Source organism: Hipposideros armiger, unplaced genomic scaffold (assembly GCF_001890085.2).
Source record: "Hipposideros armiger isolate ML-2016 unplaced genomic scaffold, ASM189008v1 scaffold_414, whole genome shotgun sequence".
NCBI lineage: Eukaryota > Metazoa > Chordata > Mammalia > Chiroptera > Hipposideridae > Hipposideros > Hipposideros armiger.
The window spans coordinates 1,003,946-1,027,697 of record NW_017731764.1 but is presented as its reverse complement, the minus strand read 5'-3'; the positions used below and the strand labels follow the sequence as shown (position 1 = coordinate 1,027,697).

At 32.4% G+C, this 23,752-nt stretch overlaps 1 protein-coding gene across 21 annotated transcripts in view; it reads right to left on the bottom strand.

The window, feature by feature from the left end:
* PPIP5K2 (diphosphoinositol pentakisphosphate kinase 2) overlaps positions 1 to 23,752 on the bottom strand; it is a 62,018-nt gene that overhangs the window by 34,833 nt on the left and 3,433 nt on the right. For 16 of the 21 annotated variants that reach the window (XR_002126401.1, XR_002126402.1, XM_019664021.1 and 13 more), the window contains exons 2-17: positions 21,166 to 21,551; positions 18,710 to 18,905; positions 16,177 to 16,267; positions 14,849 to 14,934; positions 13,630 to 13,784; positions 12,128 to 12,229; positions 10,579 to 10,740; positions 10,079 to 10,200; positions 8,803 to 8,904; positions 7,577 to 7,663; positions 6,745 to 6,820; positions 6,548 to 6,657; positions 5,728 to 5,813; positions 3,583 to 3,708; positions 3,318 to 3,439; positions 2,865 to 3,047 (exon numbers count right to left, since the gene is read on the bottom strand). Coding sequence is in view for 19 of the 21 variants with exons in the window: in XM_019664021.1 (XP_019519566.1) it covers positions 2,865 to 3,047; positions 3,318 to 3,439; positions 3,583 to 3,708; positions 5,728 to 5,813; positions 6,548 to 6,657; positions 6,745 to 6,820; positions 7,577 to 7,663; positions 8,803 to 8,904; positions 10,079 to 10,200; positions 10,579 to 10,740; positions 12,128 to 12,229; positions 13,630 to 13,784; positions 14,849 to 14,934; positions 16,177 to 16,267; positions 18,710 to 18,905; positions 21,166 to 21,279 (1,920 nt within the window). In the remaining 2 variants the exon portion in view is untranslated. Of the gene's footprint in view, positions 1 to 2,864; positions 3,048 to 3,317; positions 3,440 to 3,582; positions 3,709 to 5,727; positions 5,814 to 6,547; positions 6,658 to 6,744; positions 6,821 to 7,576; positions 7,664 to 8,802; positions 8,905 to 10,078; positions 10,201 to 10,578; positions 10,741 to 12,127; positions 12,230 to 13,629; positions 13,785 to 14,848; positions 14,935 to 16,176; positions 16,268 to 18,709; positions 18,906 to 20,806; positions 21,132 to 21,165; positions 21,552 to 23,752 lie in introns of those variants that run through there. The other 5 variants (XM_019664023.1, XM_019664030.1, XM_019664035.1 and 2 more) reach the window with 2 other exon arrangements.

Below are 23,752 nucleotides of genomic sequence, written 5' to 3'. Positions count from 1 at the left end.
TGAAATCTCCAAAACTCAACCAAATCACTTAATTTTTTTTTAGAATGAAGCTAAAACTGTCAGCTGTCAAATGACATAGCAATCACATAGATGCAAATGACTCTAGTACTTCCAAAATGAACTGGTGCCATCTGTTGCAAACATGCGTCATGACTTTTCCGACAACCCAATATTAAAGTAAGGCAAGAAAAATAATAAAAAACATAAGGATTGGAAAGGAAGAAAAAAACCTGTGGATATATTTTTAAAAGACCAAAAAAAATACAGATAAATTATTAAATTAATAAATGAGTTCAATAAGTCGAGGCATATAAAATCAATATTAAAAAATTTCTATATAGCACCGACAATTAGAAAATAAAATGTTGAGGTACCATTTACAAGTGCATAAAAATATTTTAAAAATATATAAATTTTCACAAACTACTGATTTAATGCAATCTAAATCAATATCCCAACAGGATTTTTGACCAGCTTATTTTCAAATCTATACAGAAATGTAAGAAAAAAAAAAGAAAAACTTGAAGAAAGAACCATGTAGGATTTGGGAGATTTTATTCAATGACACAAGGATTTGCAAAAGAATATAGTCTAAAAACAGACCATGCACATATGATAAAGACAGAACTACAAAGTAGTGGGGAAAAGATGGGTTTTGCAGTATGTGGTATTAAGACACCAGAATATATATACAGTTGGGGGCAAAATATCAGTTTTGACATCCTTACCTTATAGCACACACAAAAACCAATTTTAGCTGGATTGCAGATAAATGTGAAGGGCAAAATGGTAAAAATATTATAAACAATATATTAAAATGCACTGACCATAAAGGAAAAAGCTGAACTTGAAATTCATGAAAAACAGGAACTTCAACTTATCAAAAGACATCATTAAGGTTTAGAATGGGTGATAGTATTTACGACACTTATAAAAAAAGACTCATATCCAAAATATATAAGGAACTTTCACCACTCAAAAAGAAAAACACAGACAACTAGTAGAGAGAAAGGATAGAGACTTGAAGAGAAGTCCTCATGAAAGACGATTATCAATAAACATTAAAACCACAATGAAGTACTACTATACGTCTACCTTCAAAATGGCCAAAATTGAAAAGTCTGAGAATAACGTGAATAAAGACTATGTAGAACAATGATAGTTCTCATGGTGGGAGTTTGAAATGGTTCAATGACTTTGGAAAACAGTGTGACATTATCTACTCATACTGAAATATAAGCATACTGTGGGTCACGACAATTCCACTCCCAGAATATAACCAAGAGAAACACATGCTCATATGTACTAGGAGGCATCAAGGATATTCATAGTAGTATTAATCATAATAGCCCCAAACTGTAACAACAGTAGAGGCATACATAAACCATATACTCATAAAATGGAACAAGGGTCAAACTATGGCCTGTAGGCCAGGTGTGGCCTGAGGCACAGCCCATTAGCTAGGGATGGTTTTTACACTTTTAAAACAAGGTTAGGGCTGGCCAAGTGGCTCAGTTGGTTAAGAGCCTGAGCTCTGAGTAACAGGGTGGCCGGTCTGATTCCCACATGGGCCAGTGAGCTGCGCCCAAGCTGGGCTGTCGCTGAGCTGCCAACAGGTGGCAGGATGGGTCAGCTGGTGAGAGCATGTGCTCCTAACAACAAGGTTGCCGGTTCGACTCCCACATGGGATGGTGGCTACGCCCACCCGCAACTAAGACTGAACACAGCACCTTGAGCTGAGCAGGCTGCAAGCTGCAGATTGGCTGCCGGATGGCAACTGGACTTGGAGCTGAGCCAGCTGCACCCTCCACAACTAAGATTGAAGAACAACAACTTGGCTTCCCCTTCCCCAATTCCCTAACACTGTTCCTCTTCCCCAATTCCCCAATAATATCTTTAAAATTATTAATAAATAAAAGGAAGCTATATATATGTATACAGTAAAACCATAGATTGCGAGTAACGTGTTTTGCGAGTGTTCCACAAGACGAGAAAACATTTCTAATACATTTTAACTTGATAAACAAGTGGTGTCTTGCAATACAAGCAGTTTGTTTCCGGAACGAATTCTGCTCGCAAACCAAGTACATTTTAATGTGGTAAACAAGCGATGTCTTGCAATACGAGTAGTTTGTTTCCGGAACAAATTATGCTCGCAAACCAAGGTATTACTGCATATATATATATTGGGTTGTCGGAAAAGTCATGACGCATTTTTGCAATGAAAAACATAGAAAAACTACGTCATGACTTTTCCGACAACCCAATACACACACACACACACACACACACACACACACACACACACACACACACAGAGAGAGAGAGAGAGAGAGAGAGAGAGAGAGAGAGAGAGAGATAAAATGCAGTAAGAGATTATACCTAAAATATTTACTATCTAGTTTTTACAGGAGAAGTTTGCCAACCCCTTAAATAAAATACTACAGAGATGATTAACTATCGAAATTCTCAAAAATATGGATGAATTTCATGAATGTAATATTGAGCAAAAGAAGCCAGACATAAAAGAAAACAAATTATATGAGGCTTAAAAAATAGCCAAAACTGAGATTATAGTAACTAGAGGTACATACTTATCCAAATAAGTATTCTGGTTGTGACAAGACCATAAAAAAGAACCATGTAAGAATTTCAGGATAGTAGTTATTTCTAAGAGATAGGAAAGGGGTTGCAATTGAGGAGGGGTACACAAGGGCTGGCGTCGTTCCAATGTTCTATTTGTCTATCTGGATGGTGATGATTCTATGAGTATTTGTTTTATTATACAATAAAAACTAAATTTATGTTTTATGTACTTTTCTGGTGTGTATATTTCACATGTAAAAGAGTTTGCTAAGACCCACCTTTTCATAATCTTCAGCAGTAAAATCTCTGTCTTTCTGAAGTATTTCATGAAGCCTTGCCTTCACACGCTGCTGACAACTGCTCAAAGAGTCACTATCACTATCCAGAAGACCATTCATATTTGCACTTTTTACCATCTGAACAAGAATGGGTGTAAGCTCTCCTTCTAGAGCTAATAGCCCCTAAACATAAAATAAAACCAGCACAGATTTTAAAATTAGCATGTAAAACAACAAAAGTATCACAATTATTTTGTTACATATTGAATTTTATAATGTATAAGCTAACTATTTACAATAAATAAACTTTATTAATAATATAGTTTATCACTGCCATTTCAGAGCTTTAGTTGGAATTTTCAAATTTAGAATTTTAAAATATTGCCTTAGTAAAACTCTTTTTAAAATACATTAGATGAAAATTCTAGTAATTCTAAAAGCATTTATTAATACCTTTGCAAAAGCAGCTGCCGTCATCTGCACTCGCCCTTCATCAGAGGCATATATTTTGAGGTCATGTCGGTAGGTGCTATGCAATCTAAGTAAACCACAACCAGGGAATCCTGCATAATCTCCTGAAAATAAATCCTCAAATCACTTAAGCTATATTTTTATCTCACTGTATTTCTATAAATATTTAATAATTGTCTCAAAATAAATGAGGATTTGAAAACACAGTGTATAAATTTAACCAAATAAGAGAAACTCCAAGATTTACCTTGACCTCCAGGATACATACACCTGAAAGCTCTTCCAAGTTCTTCGGCTTGGACCCTGCCTGCAGGGGTTAGTTCTCCTCCCCATTTTAGAACCAAAAGTAAGGATGGTTCTTCTCTTCGGCTGTCTAAGATACATGTGAATGGATAAAGCAAATGTCAAATTTGTTTCTTTTAAACAGACATGTTTCAAAATTAATTTTTCTTTGTGCTCTTTTCTGCAGTGGAATATAGTCCTGATGCATTATTTTATGCCTTTGACGTACTTGTATCTATCTTTGTAGGCTGTTGCTTCTGTCAGGAATGCCCCTTGATGCACTTGTTAAAATCTTACTAATATTTCAAAATCTCTTCCATATTTTAGGAAGAAGGCTCTTTCCCAGTTTTCCGAACGGAGGTACTGCTTCTCCCTTTGCTGCTCTCATAGTGGTATGACAGCAATGGTATTTGCCCAATACATTTAATTGGGCTAAATAGGCGAGATTCAGAGCTCCTTGATGACAGGATCCAAATTTTGTCTTTATATCAAGAGCCTCCTGCAGTGCTGTTGCATACAGGGTACTGTTAGCTGAACTGAAGAAGATACATTCCTTTTTTATGATTAGGAATTAGTGATCTGCCTAATTTTTAGGAAGATGGGAGATGACAGAGCCTAATATACACTACAATTTAAATTTATGGGTGAGATACACAATTAGCCAATAGCAGTTTTTAAAATTGGAATTGTGAAATGTCTAATCACTATGTTATATACCTGAAACTAATACAATATTGTATGTCAATTGCAACTAAAAAATAAATTAATAAATAAAACTTGGAACTGTTTTCTCAGACACAGGGGAGGTGAATGAGTTCTGTACTTAATTCTGAGCTGCCCTTTAGCACGTCTTAAGATCCGTGTTGTGTTACAGAAACAAAGGTAATTTAAAAATAAGTAATGTAAGCGCCAAAGAACTTAATCATGACTCATTAAAAGTGATAGAAAATCATCCTTTCCCTTGGGGCTACTTACTAGTTGCACGTGCTTTACCATGCAGACCAATATTAATTTATGGAAGGACAGTTAACTGACTTTTTTATTATAGTTATTTATAGAATGTTTTGATCATAAATATTAAGATATAGGAAATTAAGTGTATTGCTATTAATCACAAAGCGTGACAAGAGAGCAACACATCAAATTCTAAAATAAATATATAAAGATCAACATAATCAAACTTGTGTTTGCATGTAAGATAATCATTACTTCAACTTTTGCTATAATAGTACAAATAATGCCATTGTGAATATTCTGACAGATCAATCTTTTTCTGAATATCTGATTACTTCCTTAGGATAGATTTGTATAAGCAGGATTAAGATCAAAGCACGTGGATATTTTTTGAAGTTTTTGATATACGTATATTTGCAAATTACTGTTCAAAGAGTTATGTCAATTTATACTCCTACCATTAGACCGAAATCCTGGTGCACTACATTCTCATCAGCATTCTTTATTACTAGTTTGAAAAAGAATAAAGAAAACCCCACCTGAAACTAATATAATAAAAAGAAAAGAAAACCCTTTGTCAGTGTGATAAGGAAGAGTGATTATTACTATTTATCATATTATTGGGCACCTGCATTTCTACATGAACTTGCTTCTCTAACCCCTGCCCATTTTTCTTCTGAAAAGTAAATGAATTTAAGGACTTTTGCACCGACTGCTCTTAGAAGACTGATCTTATTTAAATGCTTATTCTGATTTACTGGGTGGAGGGAAATATCTATTTTTAGAACATGTTGATTGCGTATTTTTTCAAATAGTCTTTTCACACTTTTTGAACTTTCATCCTGTATACTCTGTTCTCTTCTACCAAAGAGGAAGAAAGGCCCATTAAGTGACATTTAGTCAAAAATAAGCAAGCTTTCTGAAACAACCCCAGAATAAAAGGGAAGTTCAATGGAGTTTTCAAAATAATAAAATCTACCCTTTATTTAAAAAGAATAATATCTATACTTTAGATAGGCACAGTTAACAACACTCCACTTGATAACATGCCAGTCCCTATACTATTAGACAGAGAGGGTCCAAAGGTAATCAATCAACAATGAATAGTAAGTCCCTATGTATAATCAAAGCACAATAGGCATTAATAATGACATACCTTCCTCTTCACTAGATGTTTTAGGACAACCATGAGGGAGATAGGTTAACTGGACCTTACGATTTATTCCAGAAAAATGGCCATACCTGAAAAATAAAATGGCAAGCAGAATGGACAATATTCAGTAAGCGTTCAATGCGACCTCCTAGAGAAAAATCTAAAATCCATCTAGAGGAAAACCAAACCTTACACATTCATGCCCCCTTCTATTTGTAATTACCTTGTTGAATTCTTCAAAGTATGCTAGTAGAAAATCTGTACCATAGGTAGTCATTCTAACCACATTAGAAATGAAAATACAAAAAAGTTTTTCGACAAAAGTTAGACAATTTGAAGAGATGAAAAAGTATAGAAATATAAAAAACCATAAAACTGTAGGTGTCATAAAAAAATAAAGGAAATAAGATTGTAAGTGGTCAAAATTATAAACCTTATAATAGTAATATTGGTGGTACCAATTTCACTTGATTAAAACATAGCTTAAAGTTGTTTTATATTTAAATGGCACTGAGGCTGTGGTCAAGCACGCAATGTGGCCTTCATTCTAGGCAGTCCTTCAAAAGAAGATCCAAATTTGATGTCCTCCTTTGATCTCATAAGATTAAGGGGAAGGCTAAAACAATAACCTTCAATACAACAATCTATTTTCTCACTGGTAAAAATAAAAATTTCATTCGACTTTCACTAATTTCGCTTCAGCTACAGTGATAAAGAGCAAAAGATCAAACTGTGAAGGAAGATAACATGGAAAGTCACACATGTTAAAGAAAGAGCATTATAAATCGTTATCAAAATTAAGGGTTTCAAAAAGATAACTCACATCTCTAACACTGTCTTGAGTTGTTCAAGTTTTGGCTTGTTTTCTTCAATGTCAGAATCATTATTTTGCCCTAGCTCCATAAGAAGTTGCCGTGCAATATCCAGCACTTCCTATAAAATAAATCAAGAAGAAATTGAATTTTTATGCAACTTTGCTATTAGCAACTTAAAACTCAACAAGAAATCAAATGCACTTGCCTGTAATTGTTTTGGCTTTTTGAGTTTTAATTTCCCAGATTTATATCCATCACACTTTTCAAAAAGATCAAAAAATCTTATAAAAAAGAAGGAGCACTGTTAGTCACTCACAATAATTAACAATACCACCATATACTTAAATCAATTATAATAAATAATAGATATGGAACTAGAATGATAATAAATGATGGAAATGGGACTTGTCTTTGTATTTCAAATACTGTGTGTCCTCTTTCACTATACCATGTTGCTTCTCTACTTTGATTGACAAAACTTTGTATTTTCCTAAATCATATCAAACTAATAATCACTAGATTATTTTTTAAAGTTTTCTCATGATGGAAACTGAACATATGATACAAAAGTATCATATATGCTCTGAAGTCACTGTATACATACACACATTAAAGAAGTTTCAACACAAATTTAATGGCTAGGTTTTCAAATTTTATTATCTCCAAATCAAATACTGAATGGGAAAAACATAAACTTTCATTCTACTAATTTTCTTCTAAAAGGTTGAGAGGTTAATGACCCTCAGAAAGCAATGTAAGAGAATAATAAACCAAGATTAAATACAACACTGTTACAACAATAACTGAAAGCCTGGTCAGACTGACGGGCATTTATGGATATTGCCACAGCTAATTTCCAGATGTGGATATATACAATTATTTTAAGTGGATTTTGTTTGCGTCCAGGGGTTTAAATATTAATGGCCAAGAAACTATGGTATAGCTTTTCTAACTGATATATTAATCGAAACAGCTAATCACCTATCAAGAATCTTAAATTATCTCCTGAGTGTTAAATTATTCCCCTTAAAACATACTTTTGATGCCTCACTTCCATTTTCATTTTTTGTTTTGGTGTTCGATCCCCATGACGTATGACAGCTATGACACATCTAAGTTCCATCCTAAAATTAAAGAAAAAAAGTTAATGATTTTCTAAGAAAGATGTGTTGTATAATGCAGAATAATACAACATCTAATTATTTATTTAGGGCCATCTTTTACTATTACAAGATCTTCCCTATGAGAATAGTATTTCTAACAACGAGTTTCAATTTTATCAAATAGATCCCTGAAAAGACTAAGGAGCTAGAGATGGAATAACATTAAGCTATAAAATATCTGCTTCTTCTCTAGAGAAGACTGCTAATGCTGGGGAAAAAAGTAAATATACTGTAATTCTGGAACTTCATTAAACACCTGCCCTAAAGCATAAGTCATTATAGACTGAGATTTCATTAAATCAAAACAAAATAAAGCTTTACTTGATAGCTGCTATATTTATTTTGCCCATGTAAGAAAAATAAGGAAGAATAAGTATTTCAAACTCCAATTACCGGAAGACATAACTGTCTTAGAAAGAATGCTAGGGTATAATTTAGTGTTTGCCAAACTGTGAGCCACAGAACATGATCCTACAGGACTTTAAAGCTTACCTGAAAAAATTCTGTGTTAAATAAGTTTGAAAATACAGGCTTAAAAGCAAAATCAAATATTTTTGTTTTTTTCCCCCAAGTCAGTATTTCTCAGAATATTTAATATGCTAACATAAATATCTAAGCTGTGAATATAAAGAATTTTGTCAACTCACCTGAGTGACAGGTAAGTTTCAAGCAGTAACTTTTACTAGTAGAATGTTATGAAAACACTCTGGCAATATTGATCTAATTAATTTATCTCAAGATACAACTGTATATTTTTTTCTTTATATGCTGAGAGCACCAACGTTGTAATGACCACTATAATGACTATAAACCTTTATGTAATGCACCTGTGGGCATCTCCTTTATTTTTATATTTAATTCAACAGTTCTGTAATTATCCAAATATTTTTCAGGATTTTATTGGTAACAATATAAAAGAGTTTTAGTCTAGGTGGACCCTTGTAAAAGCATATAATCTATTTCTCCATCTGCAAAGTGAATTATATGAAAATATACACAGTAAAGTGTCTAATAATCATTCAGAAATTGAATCTTTATTGCAGTAGCACAGACTGTGGGGAAAACTCAAGGAACTTCTAAGTGAAAATATTCCAACTTACATAGTTCCAGATGTAGTTGGTACAATTGGGATATCTTCAGCTTCTAAAGGTATTGACCAAGGGATATGAAATTGTGGAGCAAGCTCTCGCATCACAATATTACTTCAAGACAAAGAAAAAAATTAAAAATTAGTTCACTTTAAGACAAACCTGGGTTCTTAATGATAAATAAGAGAATCAATCATAGAAGTTAAAGTCAAACTATCTAGTGATTGTGGTAACAGCACACACTCGTAAAAAGTAACCCAAATCAATCCTGATCAAGAAAAACTAGATCAGCAGTTCTAAGCTGCTGTATCAGAACACACTAATGGGATGCCATGAATCTGGAATTATTTACTTACATACTTTAGTTTTAAAAATATAAATCACAATAGATTCCAATAATTTACTATAACTGTATCATATTTACTTTACATAGGTTCTGAAATCCAAGACTGTCTCTTCTGTGTGGCCATTAATTATTTCTCACCAGTTTACTGATCATCTATAAAGCTATTCTAAATATCACTGCCCATTTTAAACAAATTGCTGTCATTTTACTAATAAGATTAACAATGGAAACATGTTTAAGTCATAAAATATTTTTGGTTTTGTTTAAATTTAGCATTTATTCATGCTAAAATTTAGTAAGTTCTCCCAAATTTCACTTTAAGGGTAAGTTCACAAATCTTTGAAATATATAATACTATGAAAGCTGACTCCAATTATTAAAATACATTTTAAAGTGTAAGTTTTTTATGGCTTTGTGATATATACTTTGAAATGGTTTAAAAATAGTTATTGTCTATGAGTCTTCAAAATCAAGTATAAGAAAACAGGTCAAAGAATATAAAAAAGGCATTTCTGTACGCAATAATTTATTTTATTTTCACTTGATAATCTCATGACTAACAAATCTTGTAGAAAGCAGCATCATTCAAAAGAATCCTGAATTCCAAACATTTCTATTTCACTCTGGTTTCTTTTTTCATGAATTCTAATTTTGTGCTATTAGTAAGAGAATGAAACTATAGCATTTCTAAATCTACTAAGTTAAATTGTCTTTAAGCCTTTATCTATACTGGTCATAAATTATCTGTTTTTGATATCCCAAAGTACAATTCATGATTTGACATGGTTATTGGGATACCATTTTATGAACACTGATTTTTATTCTAAAGTGCTTACAAAATCCTAATCATTTGATGTTTATAATTATTTAGTTTCTGAATAACTAGTATGCATTAGCTATAACAAAGGTAAAGAGGAAGAAATATGAAGGAAAAATTCTTACCCAAGTATTTTTGCACAATCATCATAATACTTCATGGAATTCTTCACAAAACTGAAGCCATTGACATCGCAGACATAGGACTGTCCATTGGCCCGCAATAAATCAAAGCCACAAACTGTTTGCTATTTAAAATAAATTATAAACTTTAAAGTTTGAGTTGAATTCAGATTTACAGTTTTCTAGAATTATTAGAACATATCAAACTTCATAAATGCCTAAAAGTGCATTATTGTTTATTAGTTTACTGCATAAGTAAAAAAATGAAAGAAATTACAGGTAGATAACACAGAAATGGTATAAACAAAGGCTTTCATTTATTATATATTTTTATTACTGGCACTACAAGAATCCCTTGAAAAATACTGAAACCATTCAGATGAACCACTTTTATTTTCTCAGCTTACTTCTCTAATTATAAACCCAAATAACATCTCTTTAACTCAAAAAAGAAAATTAGAATTCTTTTTATAAGGCTCTATGTGGCCTGTATAGCATCTCACCTTAAATGCAAGGCAGACTTTCCAAGCAATTAATTTCTCTCGTGCATTGAGAATAACAGGGTATCTTACTTCTTTTCCTTCACTATCTCGCTCCACCTTGCCATCGAGTGCTGGAGATTTTCGAGCTTCAGCATGGGCATAATCTGGACCCACTGTATAAACCTTTCATGAATGTTAAAGCAGATGGTTTATTAAAAAAACTACACACACACACACACACACACACACACACACACAAGCAGACAACAAATTCAAAGAGAAAAATAACCAATAGAAAGACTTCAGTCTCCAGACTATTATTCCACACATCTTTCCATTTACATGCCAAAATTTTTAATACACTGGAAGATTATAAATAATTAATTATATGACAGAACTGGTAAAGTGAAGTTCTACTCTCTACAGAAAAAGATTACACTGAGCATTGTGAGGGAACGAAAACTAGGATGTGTGTGACGTGATTCTTCTCAAATTGTCTTAGTTTAACAAACGAGTGGTACAAATAACTATAAAAATGTTACAGAAGGAAGTAACTGTCCAGAGAAAGGTTTTAAAACATGGAGAGGGGCGAGAGGGAACATGAATTTGAAGGCAGAAAAGAGAGGGAAAGGCACTCTAAGCAAAGGCAATTAACACAGAGGGCCAAGGCATGACAGCATGAGGTAGTCAGGTAAGAGTGAGTTATTTGGTATGGTTTATACTGTAAGAAATAAGGTTCACAGGACAGACAGAGGGCAGGCTGTGACGTGTCTTGTGCATCATATCAGTCTTATGAATCTGATTATTCTCCTGTGGTCAATGAGGATCCACAAGAGAATTTTTAAGAAATTCATGATCAGCTTTAAGAAAAAACACTCTGGGGCCAGCTGAGTGGCTCAGTTGGTTAAGAGCTTGCTCAAGAATGTGAGCTCTGAGCAACAGCGTTGCCAGTTTGATTCCCGGCCTGAGCTGAGCTGCTGCTGAGCTGCCAACAGATGGCAGGATGGCTCAGCTAAAAAAAAAAAAGTAACCTCAAAAACAAAAAACAAAAAACCTACTCTGGTTAGGCGGAGACTGGCTGAAGGTAAAGCAATTAAGACCTTATCTGCACCAACAGAAATCACACATGTTTTTATATCACATGACAGTTGTCACAGATCTCAAAACATCACTTACGTTAATCAGTGCTTGGAAACTGTGGTGGCTATTAGACCCTTACACACTATATTTTGATTTAATGTCCTTTTAAAGCAGCATACATATTACTGTATCAAAAAGTTGGTTTTTAAACATTTTGGTAACTACATTTCAGTAAAATTTGTCTCCTTTTTAATCCTGCATGTTTTATCTTAAGCATTTAAGAACATTATTTTTAAAAATAATTAGTTTTTAAAAAGGTTCCACACGCTTCAGACCCCCAAAGGCATTCATAGTACAAAACAGATTAAGAATCCCCAATCAAAAAGAAAGAGAACAGAGGTTAGATACAGCTAATTACAGGGTAATCTATTTTTCTGATATCATTCATAAATTCTAAATACAAAACTAAATATACTTTAATGAATCCTACCTTAACATCAGTACCATCTGTGGGCATAAACTCTTCATATATATATGAGCCTGTTTTTCGTACATTGCTTTCTGGGGAATAAACACTGCTTCTACTGCCAATCTGAAAACAAAAGATGTCCATCAATATAAAAACTAAATTATTCCCCTTATTTTTATAATATTACCCTTTTACCATCTATTTCCAAATAAGATATTTCCAAAATAATTTTTAACCCACAAATATTTAACAACACTTACTATGTACGTGGCACTCTATTATTTTCTCCCATAATTGTAACTTAAAGATAAGTTAAATAACATTAAAAATACAATGAACACTAAGAATAATGTTTCTAAGATCAACCACATTGCTGCATTAACTCTTAGTTTGTTCATTTTTACTACTATAGAATTTTCCACTGTATAAATACACCATAATTCATTCATTGTCCTATCAATGTATATTTAGGTCTTTTCCTAAGCTTTAGCATGTAGAACATTCTTACAAGTGTCCCTATGGCACATATGTACAAGTGTTTCTAAGGTATATACTAGAAATGGAATTGCTAGGTGACAAAATCTGTTCATATTCAACTTACAAAGATAATGTACAAATCTGTTTTATAAACTTATAATAATTTATAGTCTCTTCAGCAATGTATAAGAGTTCCCACTGCTCTACATCCTTCTCTACACTTAGGATTGTCAGATTTGTCACTCTAGTGGATATAAAATAGTATTGCACTATGTTCTTGCTTTACATTCCATGATTATTTATAAGGGTATGCATAAATTTTTAATACGTTACTAAATTATCTTGCTAAGAGGCTACACTAAACACATTCCTGCCAACAATGTTTGGACTTGTTTTCCAACTACCTCAATCCTTCTGATCTAACAATACAAAAAGTAATTCAGGGCAGCCTGTTAAGTCAGGTGGTTAGACCGCAGTGCTCATAACACCAAGGTTGCTGGTTTGATTCCCAAATGGGCCATACAGCTGTGCCCTCCACAACTACATTGACGACAGTTACTCGACTTGGAGCTGATGGGTCCTGGAAAAACACAGTTCCCCAACAAAATTTCTTAAAAAAAAAAAAGTACCAATGTCATTATATTTTAGACTTGATTTGTACTTATTTTATTATGGGTGCAATTTTGAGAATAATTTTATGTATGTAAAAGATAGTGGTATTACTTTGTCTATGGACTTTCCATTTTGGGGCCATTTTTCTAAGACTGATGATCTTTACCTAAACTTTTTATATGACTGACAGGTAAATGGAAGACAAGGAAAATCAAGTAACTTTCTGGTATTCTGTAGGTAGAAATTTTGCATAAACAATGTTAAGTAACTAAAATAATGCCTTGCTTTTCTAACAAAGTGGTATCAGTTTTATTAATTTATATCTAAATGACACATTCTTATCTAATCATAGTTTTATTAAGTACTTGATTACTTTTAGTAAAATTTATGCAACGTATGAAGAACAGCATTCACTAGGATTGACAGTGGTTTACCTTTCGAAAAAGCCTTTGACTTCCACCACCGGCAGATGTTGGATAATAAATGTAAACATTGTGATCTTCTGCACTGACTGGCTTTTCTACAAATGGCTTTTGGAAAACTTCCCCATTCACTTCCACATGATCCTCCCCTTCAATCAGGCTGCATTCTATAAATCAAACGTAATAGCAAGAAAATTACGTATTGTATACTATCTAGATATTGACAACTTTTTTTTCCTCAAATATAAATTACAAAGAAAAGTAACCTTGGATAAAGTAATGATTTTATTTTAATTGTCTAATTAAAAACAACATATACCAACATTTATGATACATGGTATTAGGAACTATAGTTGTTTTTCAAAATCTTATAAACCTGCCATTTCACCGCATTGTCCCTTAGAATTCATAGATATGAAATGATGCCAACAAGAAAGATTGAGAAATAACTCCGGAATGCCAGCATTTTCTGAAAAATGTATAGGATCATTCCTATCACAGACACCATAAAACATGAAATTATTTAAGTTAGAAAGGTAACCAATACACAGAGTACGCAAGTGATCCAATAAGAAAGTAAATTTTCACCTCTAGACAAACAAGCGAAGTTCCCTCTTAAATAAACACTATAACATTTTTTAAAAAAATAAAAGCTGCTTTAAGGGACAATAAAGTTATCAAAATTCCCTAAAACACTGTTATCACAATATTACATCTTAAGACAGATAAACATTTATGTTACCTTTTTAGACTAAGTTATGCATAGCTTCATGCTGTCTTAGATAACCAGGAAAATGAAGCACAGGGTACTTCAAAATATTAATAAATAGAAATATTTCAAAATTCCTACTCTGCAGAAATTTAATTGTGCCATCCTAGCATAAATTTTCTAATACTTAATTCAGTAGTCATAGATGAATCACTTGTGTATCCCTAATCAATACTAATTTATTAAAGCATATAATTTACAAATTCTTCTTTATGCTTCTCAGAGATAAATCGTTTATAGACCAAAGAGAAATAGGATCTATAATGCCTACATTATTAGTTATTAGTCTTTTAGCTCATAGTATCACATTTTAGCTGAATGTAATACTTTATTTGAATCACTAAAAAAGATTAATAGAATACTATGAGTTCTTTAAATTCCTTCCACTCAACTATAGAAAAGAAGTGGCTCAAAAATATGCTGAATGACAGAAGGTAGCTTGCTTAAAATCTCTTACTCTACCTTTGGGATTATTTGGGTCACGGTTCAAAATTGCATAACGAGGAAGTAAAATGCCTTCAGCTTGAAGAATACTATACACTTCTCTCCTGAAGAAAAAGGAAAACATACTTATTGTTTTAGAACTCTACTTCACAATGAGTATATTACTGTACTGTTCATAAAGTATATTATTACTGTTCTATTAAAAAAAGGAACATATATTAAGTCTTTTTATTTTTTAAATAAACAAATATTTAAAATACAAAAAATATATTTTAAATATCCAGTAATTAGAAAATATTCATAATATATCTTGTGGCATATTAAAATACTAATTTTTAAAATTGAGAATGTAAATGTATAAAAAGAAAAGGTTAAATAAAGTTGCTATATTGCAATGACAGAGTATTAATTAAGCATTTAAAATCTTATACTTTATAAATGTAATGATGTGGAAAAATGTTCACAGTGTTATAAGAGAATAGTGATACCAATTTTGTAAACTGTGAGCATATGTATGTATTGCTTTCTGTATGAACAAATATGGTAGATGTAGTAGCAGGGTAAAATGCTTTTCTCTTCCAAACTTCTTAAAATAAATTTGCATTTACACACACACACACACACACACACACACACACACACACACACTTATAACACATAAACATTCATTAATATGTAAACCTAGGAAAAATGTTTTAAAATTTTAGATATTAATGTTACTATCTGAAATAATAGGAAAAAACAAAAATAGAAAAACAAAAAAAACTATAGGCCCTTATACTTTATAAAGCGTTTTCATATATATAAAATCTCATATTGTAAACAAAAAACAAAATAGAATGCTAGTGAAATCATAAGAGTAGCCATCAGAGTGAAACACCAATTTAATGAAATTCACAAATACATTCATATTTTACAATTTCCCTTAGAAATCCTTGTTTTGGGCCTGTTAAATGAATCCTTATATAGTGAGATATTTTTTTAAATTGTTACACTTTACCATTAAAAACAATCTAGTTATGAGTACAGCCCTGATGAGTCATACGACAGAATCATTATTCATAATTTTCCATCATCTAGTAGGCTTTGGAAATTAAGCAAACCTGTTGTAAGTCCTTGTCCCTTACCTGTGAAACTACTTGTGACTTTGGGCAAATTAATTGATATCCCTGATTCTTAAGATTCTTCATCTGGAAAATTGGATATAAAATACCCATTTCTAAGTATTATTTCAAGGATGCCAGAAATTAATGTATATGAAAACTCCCAATACCATGTCTGCTTATAGTAGATACTAAATAAATGTTAATTTTCCTTCCCTTAATTCAGCCAACTTCACTACTCACCTATCTTGTATGAGATACTGCATATTCAAGTCATTGATTACAAATGGATTCCTGAGTTTTGCATAGGCAACTGCTTTGTCCAGTGGAAATCCTAAGAACACATATTATTAACATACTCCATATAATCTCAAGATAAGCTGACATCTATTAACTTTATCAACTTGAATTTATGCCACTTCCCATAAAAGTTTAATTTCATTATGCATATAACTGCTTTCTATATAAGGCATGGAGTAAGTACATAAAACTTGATTTAATGTGTACTATTAAATAAATCTTATTTTTTCCTAGTGTATTTGATTGATAAGGCACAGCAAGCCAGGGATTATATGTTAGTCATTACCTGATTATTCAGTTACCTGATAAAAGGTAAGATTTCCTCATATACAAACAGAAATCAATATATAAATAAGTGTATCACAATCACCTGGTGATTTTTAAATATACATAGCTCTTTTTCTCACTTACAATATTTTGATGCTTATATACATAAATTAGTTGACTGTTCAAAGAAGTTACGCATCTTTAGAAAATAGCAGAAAAAAAAAGATTCACATACAATAGATATGCTTGAAATATGAAATATATAAGCAGAATCATGCTTGCTGTTACTAGGTCAATGTTAAAATATCAGGTATTAACTCTCTAAAATTTTCCAAACTTTGCTAAAATTACTAATTACAATAAATCAAATGGCAGATATAGTAAGAAGTCTAAAAAGAAAATTTAATGAATTTTAATTATTATATTTCACTCTGTATTGGCAGTAAAACTGCAATTTTATTCATCAACACACACTATTAAGAGAGACAGTACACCATAGAGGTTACTGAACTCATAAACCAGGGTTCAAATCCTGGTTCCATCTTTCACTAGCTATGAGATCTTGGGCAAATTTATTTAACATCTCTAGGCCTCTGATTTCTGGCTATAGATGAGTATTATACCAGTCTTATCTAGTAGGGTTTTTGAGGAATTAAATAAGAGTGTATATAAAACACTTAGTGCAATACCTGACACAGTAAGTGCTCAATAAATGTTAACTATTATTATTCCTTAGATGACAATATTTTAATGAATATTTTATCTAAAGGAAAGGGTAAAAATCAGCAAGCATGAAGAACTTTGGCATTCCATTATAGTATATGACAGTATACCTGTGAAGACACTGTATTTTGTAGCATTAACAGAATAGTTAGTAGAGGAAGGAATTAAAGAATACGAAACTTAAAACAAGGAGCTACAGTCAGTCTAAAAAAGATTTATTCCAAAATTCCTTAGTTTTTAAATTTTAAATAGAAGTACTCTACACCAAGAATCACTTGGCCACAAATTACAAACACGTCATGTGCTAAAAAGACTCAGAAAAACTCATTTGTTAAGATGTCTCAGTATCTATGATTTGAAGTCTAACACAATTCAGCAACAGTCAGTTTCCTGCTTTTGTTGTTGTTAAAGAGGAACTTTTTCCTTACAAAAGACAGCATATGGGATATGACCTTACATAGCACCTAGTTTTTACAGGCAAATAGGTTTTATAGAAACAACCATGTGGTAATAAGGGAAGAACACCTTACCCTCAAGGATAAGCAAATTTTAAGATTCTCTGAAATGATTAACTTCAATCTATAAAGAAGATCAGAGCCTTGGCTTCTCTATGAAATAATGAAAATCAGTATACAGGCTATGGGAGCATGAAAGATCCCAACCATGGTCCATAGCCTTCTGGCTGAAGGAGATGCTTTTTGAACACCTGACTAAAGTAAGATCATCTTTTTAACACAGCTGGGGACTACATAATTGGTAACAAGATCAATTTATATGAACACATTTATAACTGAGTGAACATCTTTTAAATTATAGTTCTTAGTGAGAAATTCACTTAATTCAGAGTGATAGGTTACAAAGTTTCAGATATACATTTAACAATAATTTTGATTGGCAGGCTTTACTATGAAATAACATTAAGTTCAATTGACATTCCTGTTTGATTTATAAAAGACAACAAGTAAAAAATCTAAAACTGAAATATTAAGTTCTTAAGAAATAAAATATGAATATGTGTATGAGTATTGGCAGATCATTTCCTATATGGCAGAAGCACAGGGATTAAAATAGTCATTAATTCAATATACATTTGAGTTCATTTAAATCTTATATTTAATAGTGATACCTGAAAACCACCTAATTGTTTGGATATTGGTTAAATATGTTATATAACATCCACACAATGATACACTATAACACAATTTAAAATCTGGTTTTTGAAGAACGTAGTGGAGAAAAAAACTTTTAACATAATTAGTGAAAAAATTAAGTAGAAAATTACATATACACTATAATACTAAATGTTTCTAAAAATACACATAGAAAAAAAAGACTGGAAAGAAATATATTAAAGTGTTAACATCCCCTATCTGTGAGAGTGGGTGAGTTTAATTTTATTTTTCTATTTTATCTAATAATCTACAGTTAATATATATTAGTTTTATAATCAGAGGATAAAGGGATTTCCTTCCTCGTTCTTTAATACCTTTAGAATGGAAAGAAATAAGACAATCACATAAAGGCCAGTTTTCCACTGGTTCATTCAAAATAACATCCTCTTCAAATACAACTACTGTGATATATTTAAATAAGGAGATCCGTTCAAGAATTTCCTTCATTGGTTTGGATTTGGATTTCTTAGCCATGGAACATATTCCAACCACAATCTGCCTTTCTGGTGGCTAAAAACAGAAAAGAAACAAAAAATCAGGTTGACTTAATAAGAACTCCAAAGTACACTGTGTTAAGTCTTTTTCATAAGATGTGACATGTGATGAATCAATAAAAGTTACACATTAACCAAAACAGCACTTTTTTCAAAATTACATTGTTATAATACATACATAACAAAATATCAATAATAGTTTCCTACAAAGATCGGAAAAAAATTTTACAACAAAAAAACTTTCAGAACATTTTTCTATTTTAATTCAGATTTTAAATTTAAACAAACACTCCTTTAACTGCCCCTAGAATTTATTTACCTTCCTCACACCAGAGGGGCAAATAAAAGCCCAAACCTATCTAATCCAAGTAGAAAGGCCAATGGGAATGAGATGAAGAAATCTCTTGCCAAACATAAAATGTTCTGACTACAAAACTATACAGTATTAAACTACTTTTGTGGATTGAGCTTGAATATTAATTGGTTACCTATGACAACCTGGGAGGAAATTTTGGAGAAAACCACACTGCTAACAAAGGTGTCAATGCTCTTTGAAACCCAACCTTCATACTCTAATAGTCCTCTTTAATGGTGTTGTTCATCTCTGCACCCTTATTACAGTTCAAAGGCCATGATTTGGCCTGAAACTTAAAAAGCAGGATATGGAAATAATAACTTACAAGTAGCTCACGTTTATAAAATCACTCAAGATTCATTCTGAGGTCTTTGTACTCAGGTGCTTAGTTTTATCAAATATATAAAGTTATGTCCAAAGTTTTTCATTTCAATTGTCTCTTCCATGATATTTTATATATTTCATATGACATTATAATTTGCACTCAAATTATATTACAGCTAGAAAGTGTTTCTAGACTTTTCCTTATTATAAATCTAACATCAGAGTTAAATTATAATTATTCTTTGGCCTAGGATTATATTTCTTCATTGCGTCCTCTAACTCATATAAAATTCAAACTGGTATTGGATTTTATTGTAAATCCTAACCTCCTTGGGAATCTGCTGTCTTTCCCACTCTGATCATCCATTTTTATGTTCTCTTATTCAGTTTTTTCCTGATCAAAAGCTTCAACATAGCTCATGATGATGTTTCTAAAGTAGATTTCCTCAGGTAACAAAAGTACTCTCCACCTAACATTTCATACTGCTTTATAGTTAAAAAAAAAACGAAACAAAAAACTAATATGCTAAGTTTTGTTTACTTGTTATAGATCTACTTAATGAATGTCTGTTCATTGGCTAAGATGAACTGGTAACATTCAAGTTTAACATGTATAAATAAACCTATATTAAGACAAATTACAGAATTTTCCTATTAGGCAAAAACTTAGAAGCATGAAAATAATTTTTTAAACAGATCTAAGTTATTTTGTTAGAATTAATGTCTAAATGAAATGCACATCTTTGAAATCTTAAAAACAGAAGAATGATCTGGAACAAATTGTTTTATCAATCTATAGGTCAAATGAACCATATGTAATGGTTCATAAATTAAACTCAATTTACTTAGTACCAATATTCCAAGAACTATATTAAGCGCTCAAGAGTCAAATATATGGAAACTATCTGTTCTTAAAGTGCTTTGAGTCTAGTGGGGAATACAGTAATAATACAGTACGTTATGATACATGGATTAGAAGCATAAATGTCAAGGTATAGAAATAGTTCTGAGGAAGTATTCCAGTTTCTCAAGGAGAAAAGAACAAGGGGAATGAACAACATGAAATCTGAACAGGGTTTTCAAGAACGAAAAACAATTCACAAGGTACTCCAAAATAAGGGTTACTTAGTAGAGATAAAGGAGTGCACACAACAGCAAAGAGATGTGATAATCACATGGAATATGTGGGAAATGAATATTTGATATACATAAAGGTAGAAGGGAAAAGAGACAAGTACCGTTCTAGATATAGGTGAGAGAATAAAGTCCTCACATGTTAGAAGACTGGACTTGATCTATCAGTGGTGTTCACTGTATTCAGGAGAACTAAAGAAAAGGGGTAAGGGTAGGTGAGGCCGAGTCAATAGTACTTTCTAGTCTATGTCAGCCAGACAAGCTCTGATTTTATGTTTTAGTTCCTGGGCTTCTAGATAAGACTTCAGATGAAGAAAAGTTTTGGCTGTAAAGAGAAGCTTGAAAGTCATTTTTTCTGGGGTGAAGTGGAGGTTGGAATAATAGTATTCATTCAACTTAACAGTGATCAGTAAAAAGCCTATGCTGTATTGGTCTTCTCCCATCAGAAAAACAAACAACTTACAGACTCATCCTCCTCTTCATCATCTTCATCTGCATGGTGGAAGAAACGTCTATAATTTCCAGGGTTGATTTCTGTATCTTCAGGCCCAACAAAAAATCTGGGAACTTCACTCATTTTTATTTCATTTGGTATAGATTATAATTTAAATGCACTATACTAAAACTGCTTCTAAATAAACAACATCAGAAGAAAGCATTCTCTCTATACTAGCTGACACATAGGTCTGTTGTGTCTTGTTTCTGCTTCTTGAGTCACTTCAATTGTGATGACAGTTAGCTGGCAAATGTTTTTTTGTTCTCAGATATCATTGCTTCATGCTGATGCAGTTTAAAACACAAAGATAGTAAGGCTATTGCTTCAGGGAGGTGATACAGCAATCTTTTCACCTAAAATGTAATGAAAAAATTAATTTTAGAGACTATATTTCAAAAGGAATCATTCATGTAAAAATAATTTTAAATGATGATTTTAAAACCCGTACCAATAACTTGATATATACTTTAAAAAGGAAAAGACATTTTCTGTAAAATTAAGAAATTAAGACTGTGATTTTTAATAATATACATCTTAGCAATTTGACAAACTGATACAAAATAACCAAAAGGCTAAACACTAAATTCCTCAAGTCCAAATTTATACAACAAATTAGAAGAAAAATTTTCAAGTTATAACAAAATGACATCAAAACCTAAATCCTTCCGCAGATAGTTCAGTAATATCTGAATGGAATGGAAAAGAAAAGATAAAATGTAATGTGGGCTTAAAAACCACTGACAACTATATATCAATTTGAAATTGCATTAAATCAATTTTTAAAATGCTCCCATTTATAAAAGTTTAGTTTGTAAACAGGTTTTTTTAGAGAACATAACCACTCTGGTCTCATACGTAAATCAGCAAAACAAGACCAGAGTGAAAACAAGATTTCATTATGACAACAGCTCTTAAACTTTTAGAAGTCAAAAACTCTTGACATATGTAATAATATCTATGGATCCTCTTCTCAGAAAAAAAGTGTACATGTGCAGTAAATCCTGCATGTGTTGTATGTGACTGACATGCAAACTCCTCCGTGTAAACAGAGGCCCACGAACGTCAGTTTAAGGATTATCATATAACAGTGACATAACCTCAAAGCTGTTTACATGTACTTTTTCCTTGGTCATATTAAAACTAATTATCTACCAAGATGAAATTATAGGTCAAATCTTTATTTGATTACTGGTAAGAAATTACTTGATCAACTACTCTTAAGAAGAGTTGAATATGCTAGATAGAACTGTAAAGCACAACTCTGCAAGTCCTATTCCCAAAGATCTATGAGTAATTCCAGTAGAATGGGGTGATACATTTCAGATTGTTTTGGAGACACCATAGCAATTAGCCTATGGTAAGCACTAAGTAAATGTTAGCTGTTTACATATCTTGTTAGCTGTTGTTATGATTAAGACAGATTTCTGACCTAAACTTAACTAGCACAGAATACATACAATTCAACTTAGAAATGTATCTACTTACCTCACCTGTAATGAAGCCACAGACACTCCTCTTCCCCCCTGCTGCTGTGGTGCCCTCCTTACATCTTTTCCAGTCTTACCACACTGCTTGAGACTATCGTGAACACTACTGCCTGGAATAAACATCATCTTTTCATCTTCACTGGTCCTGGTCAGAGCTACCTAATCCTTAAAATGACACTTTGTATCATCCATCACTCCCAGGCAGTATTCAGAAACCCCCGTCACCTGAACTTAAAATCTTTCCAAGCCATCAATGTAGCCCTTTCTATAGGTTCTCTCAAGGACCCTAACTAACTATGAACCAGTAAATCTCTGCTCCCCAAATCAGAGAAAATAGGAGCCCCAGATCCTGCTGCTCAGCTTGAAGTCAGACACATAACCGGTTTTCCTGAAATCCTAAAAGCAGTTTCCAATGGAAAACACTGCTACAAATGATGACTCGTTGCAGGACACTATTATTAAAGCTGTATAATCGGTTATTAAATAGGCTTCTGCAGGCTGGCAAAGGCAGCCTAGTATCATTTATAAAGCTGACTTATACAAGTAACATGCCAAGTTCCACACAACCATCACATGGATTTTTTTTTCCTTCTTCAAACGTTCATTCAGTACCTTTTTGCTGAGCTTGCCTTCCCCTCTGCCTGGAATTCACTCCTCTCCTTAAAAGTTCTATTTCTCCTTCAATAACCAACTGGAAAGTCTTCAATTAATGCTTTTCTGACAACTCTCATGCCTCTGCCAGCCCTCAAATACATATCAGCATCCTCTCCCATCCTCTATGCTCCGTAACATTTCAGATCTAGTGTTACAATTATCTGTTTCCCAACACTTTTGATAAGGGGTTACCATATTTGCCGGCGTATAAGACGATTTTTTTGGCCCTGAAAAATATGCCTCCAAGTGGGGGGTCATCTTATACGCCAGGTACACTTCAGATAGACTACCCATAGTGCTTGACCCGTGCCATAGTGGCCTCCCAATGCCCGCCCACTTCATTCCACATACCGTTCAGGCATCAGCAGCGCTGCTGGGTGTATGCTCGGCTGTTATGCGATTTTGCTGTTATG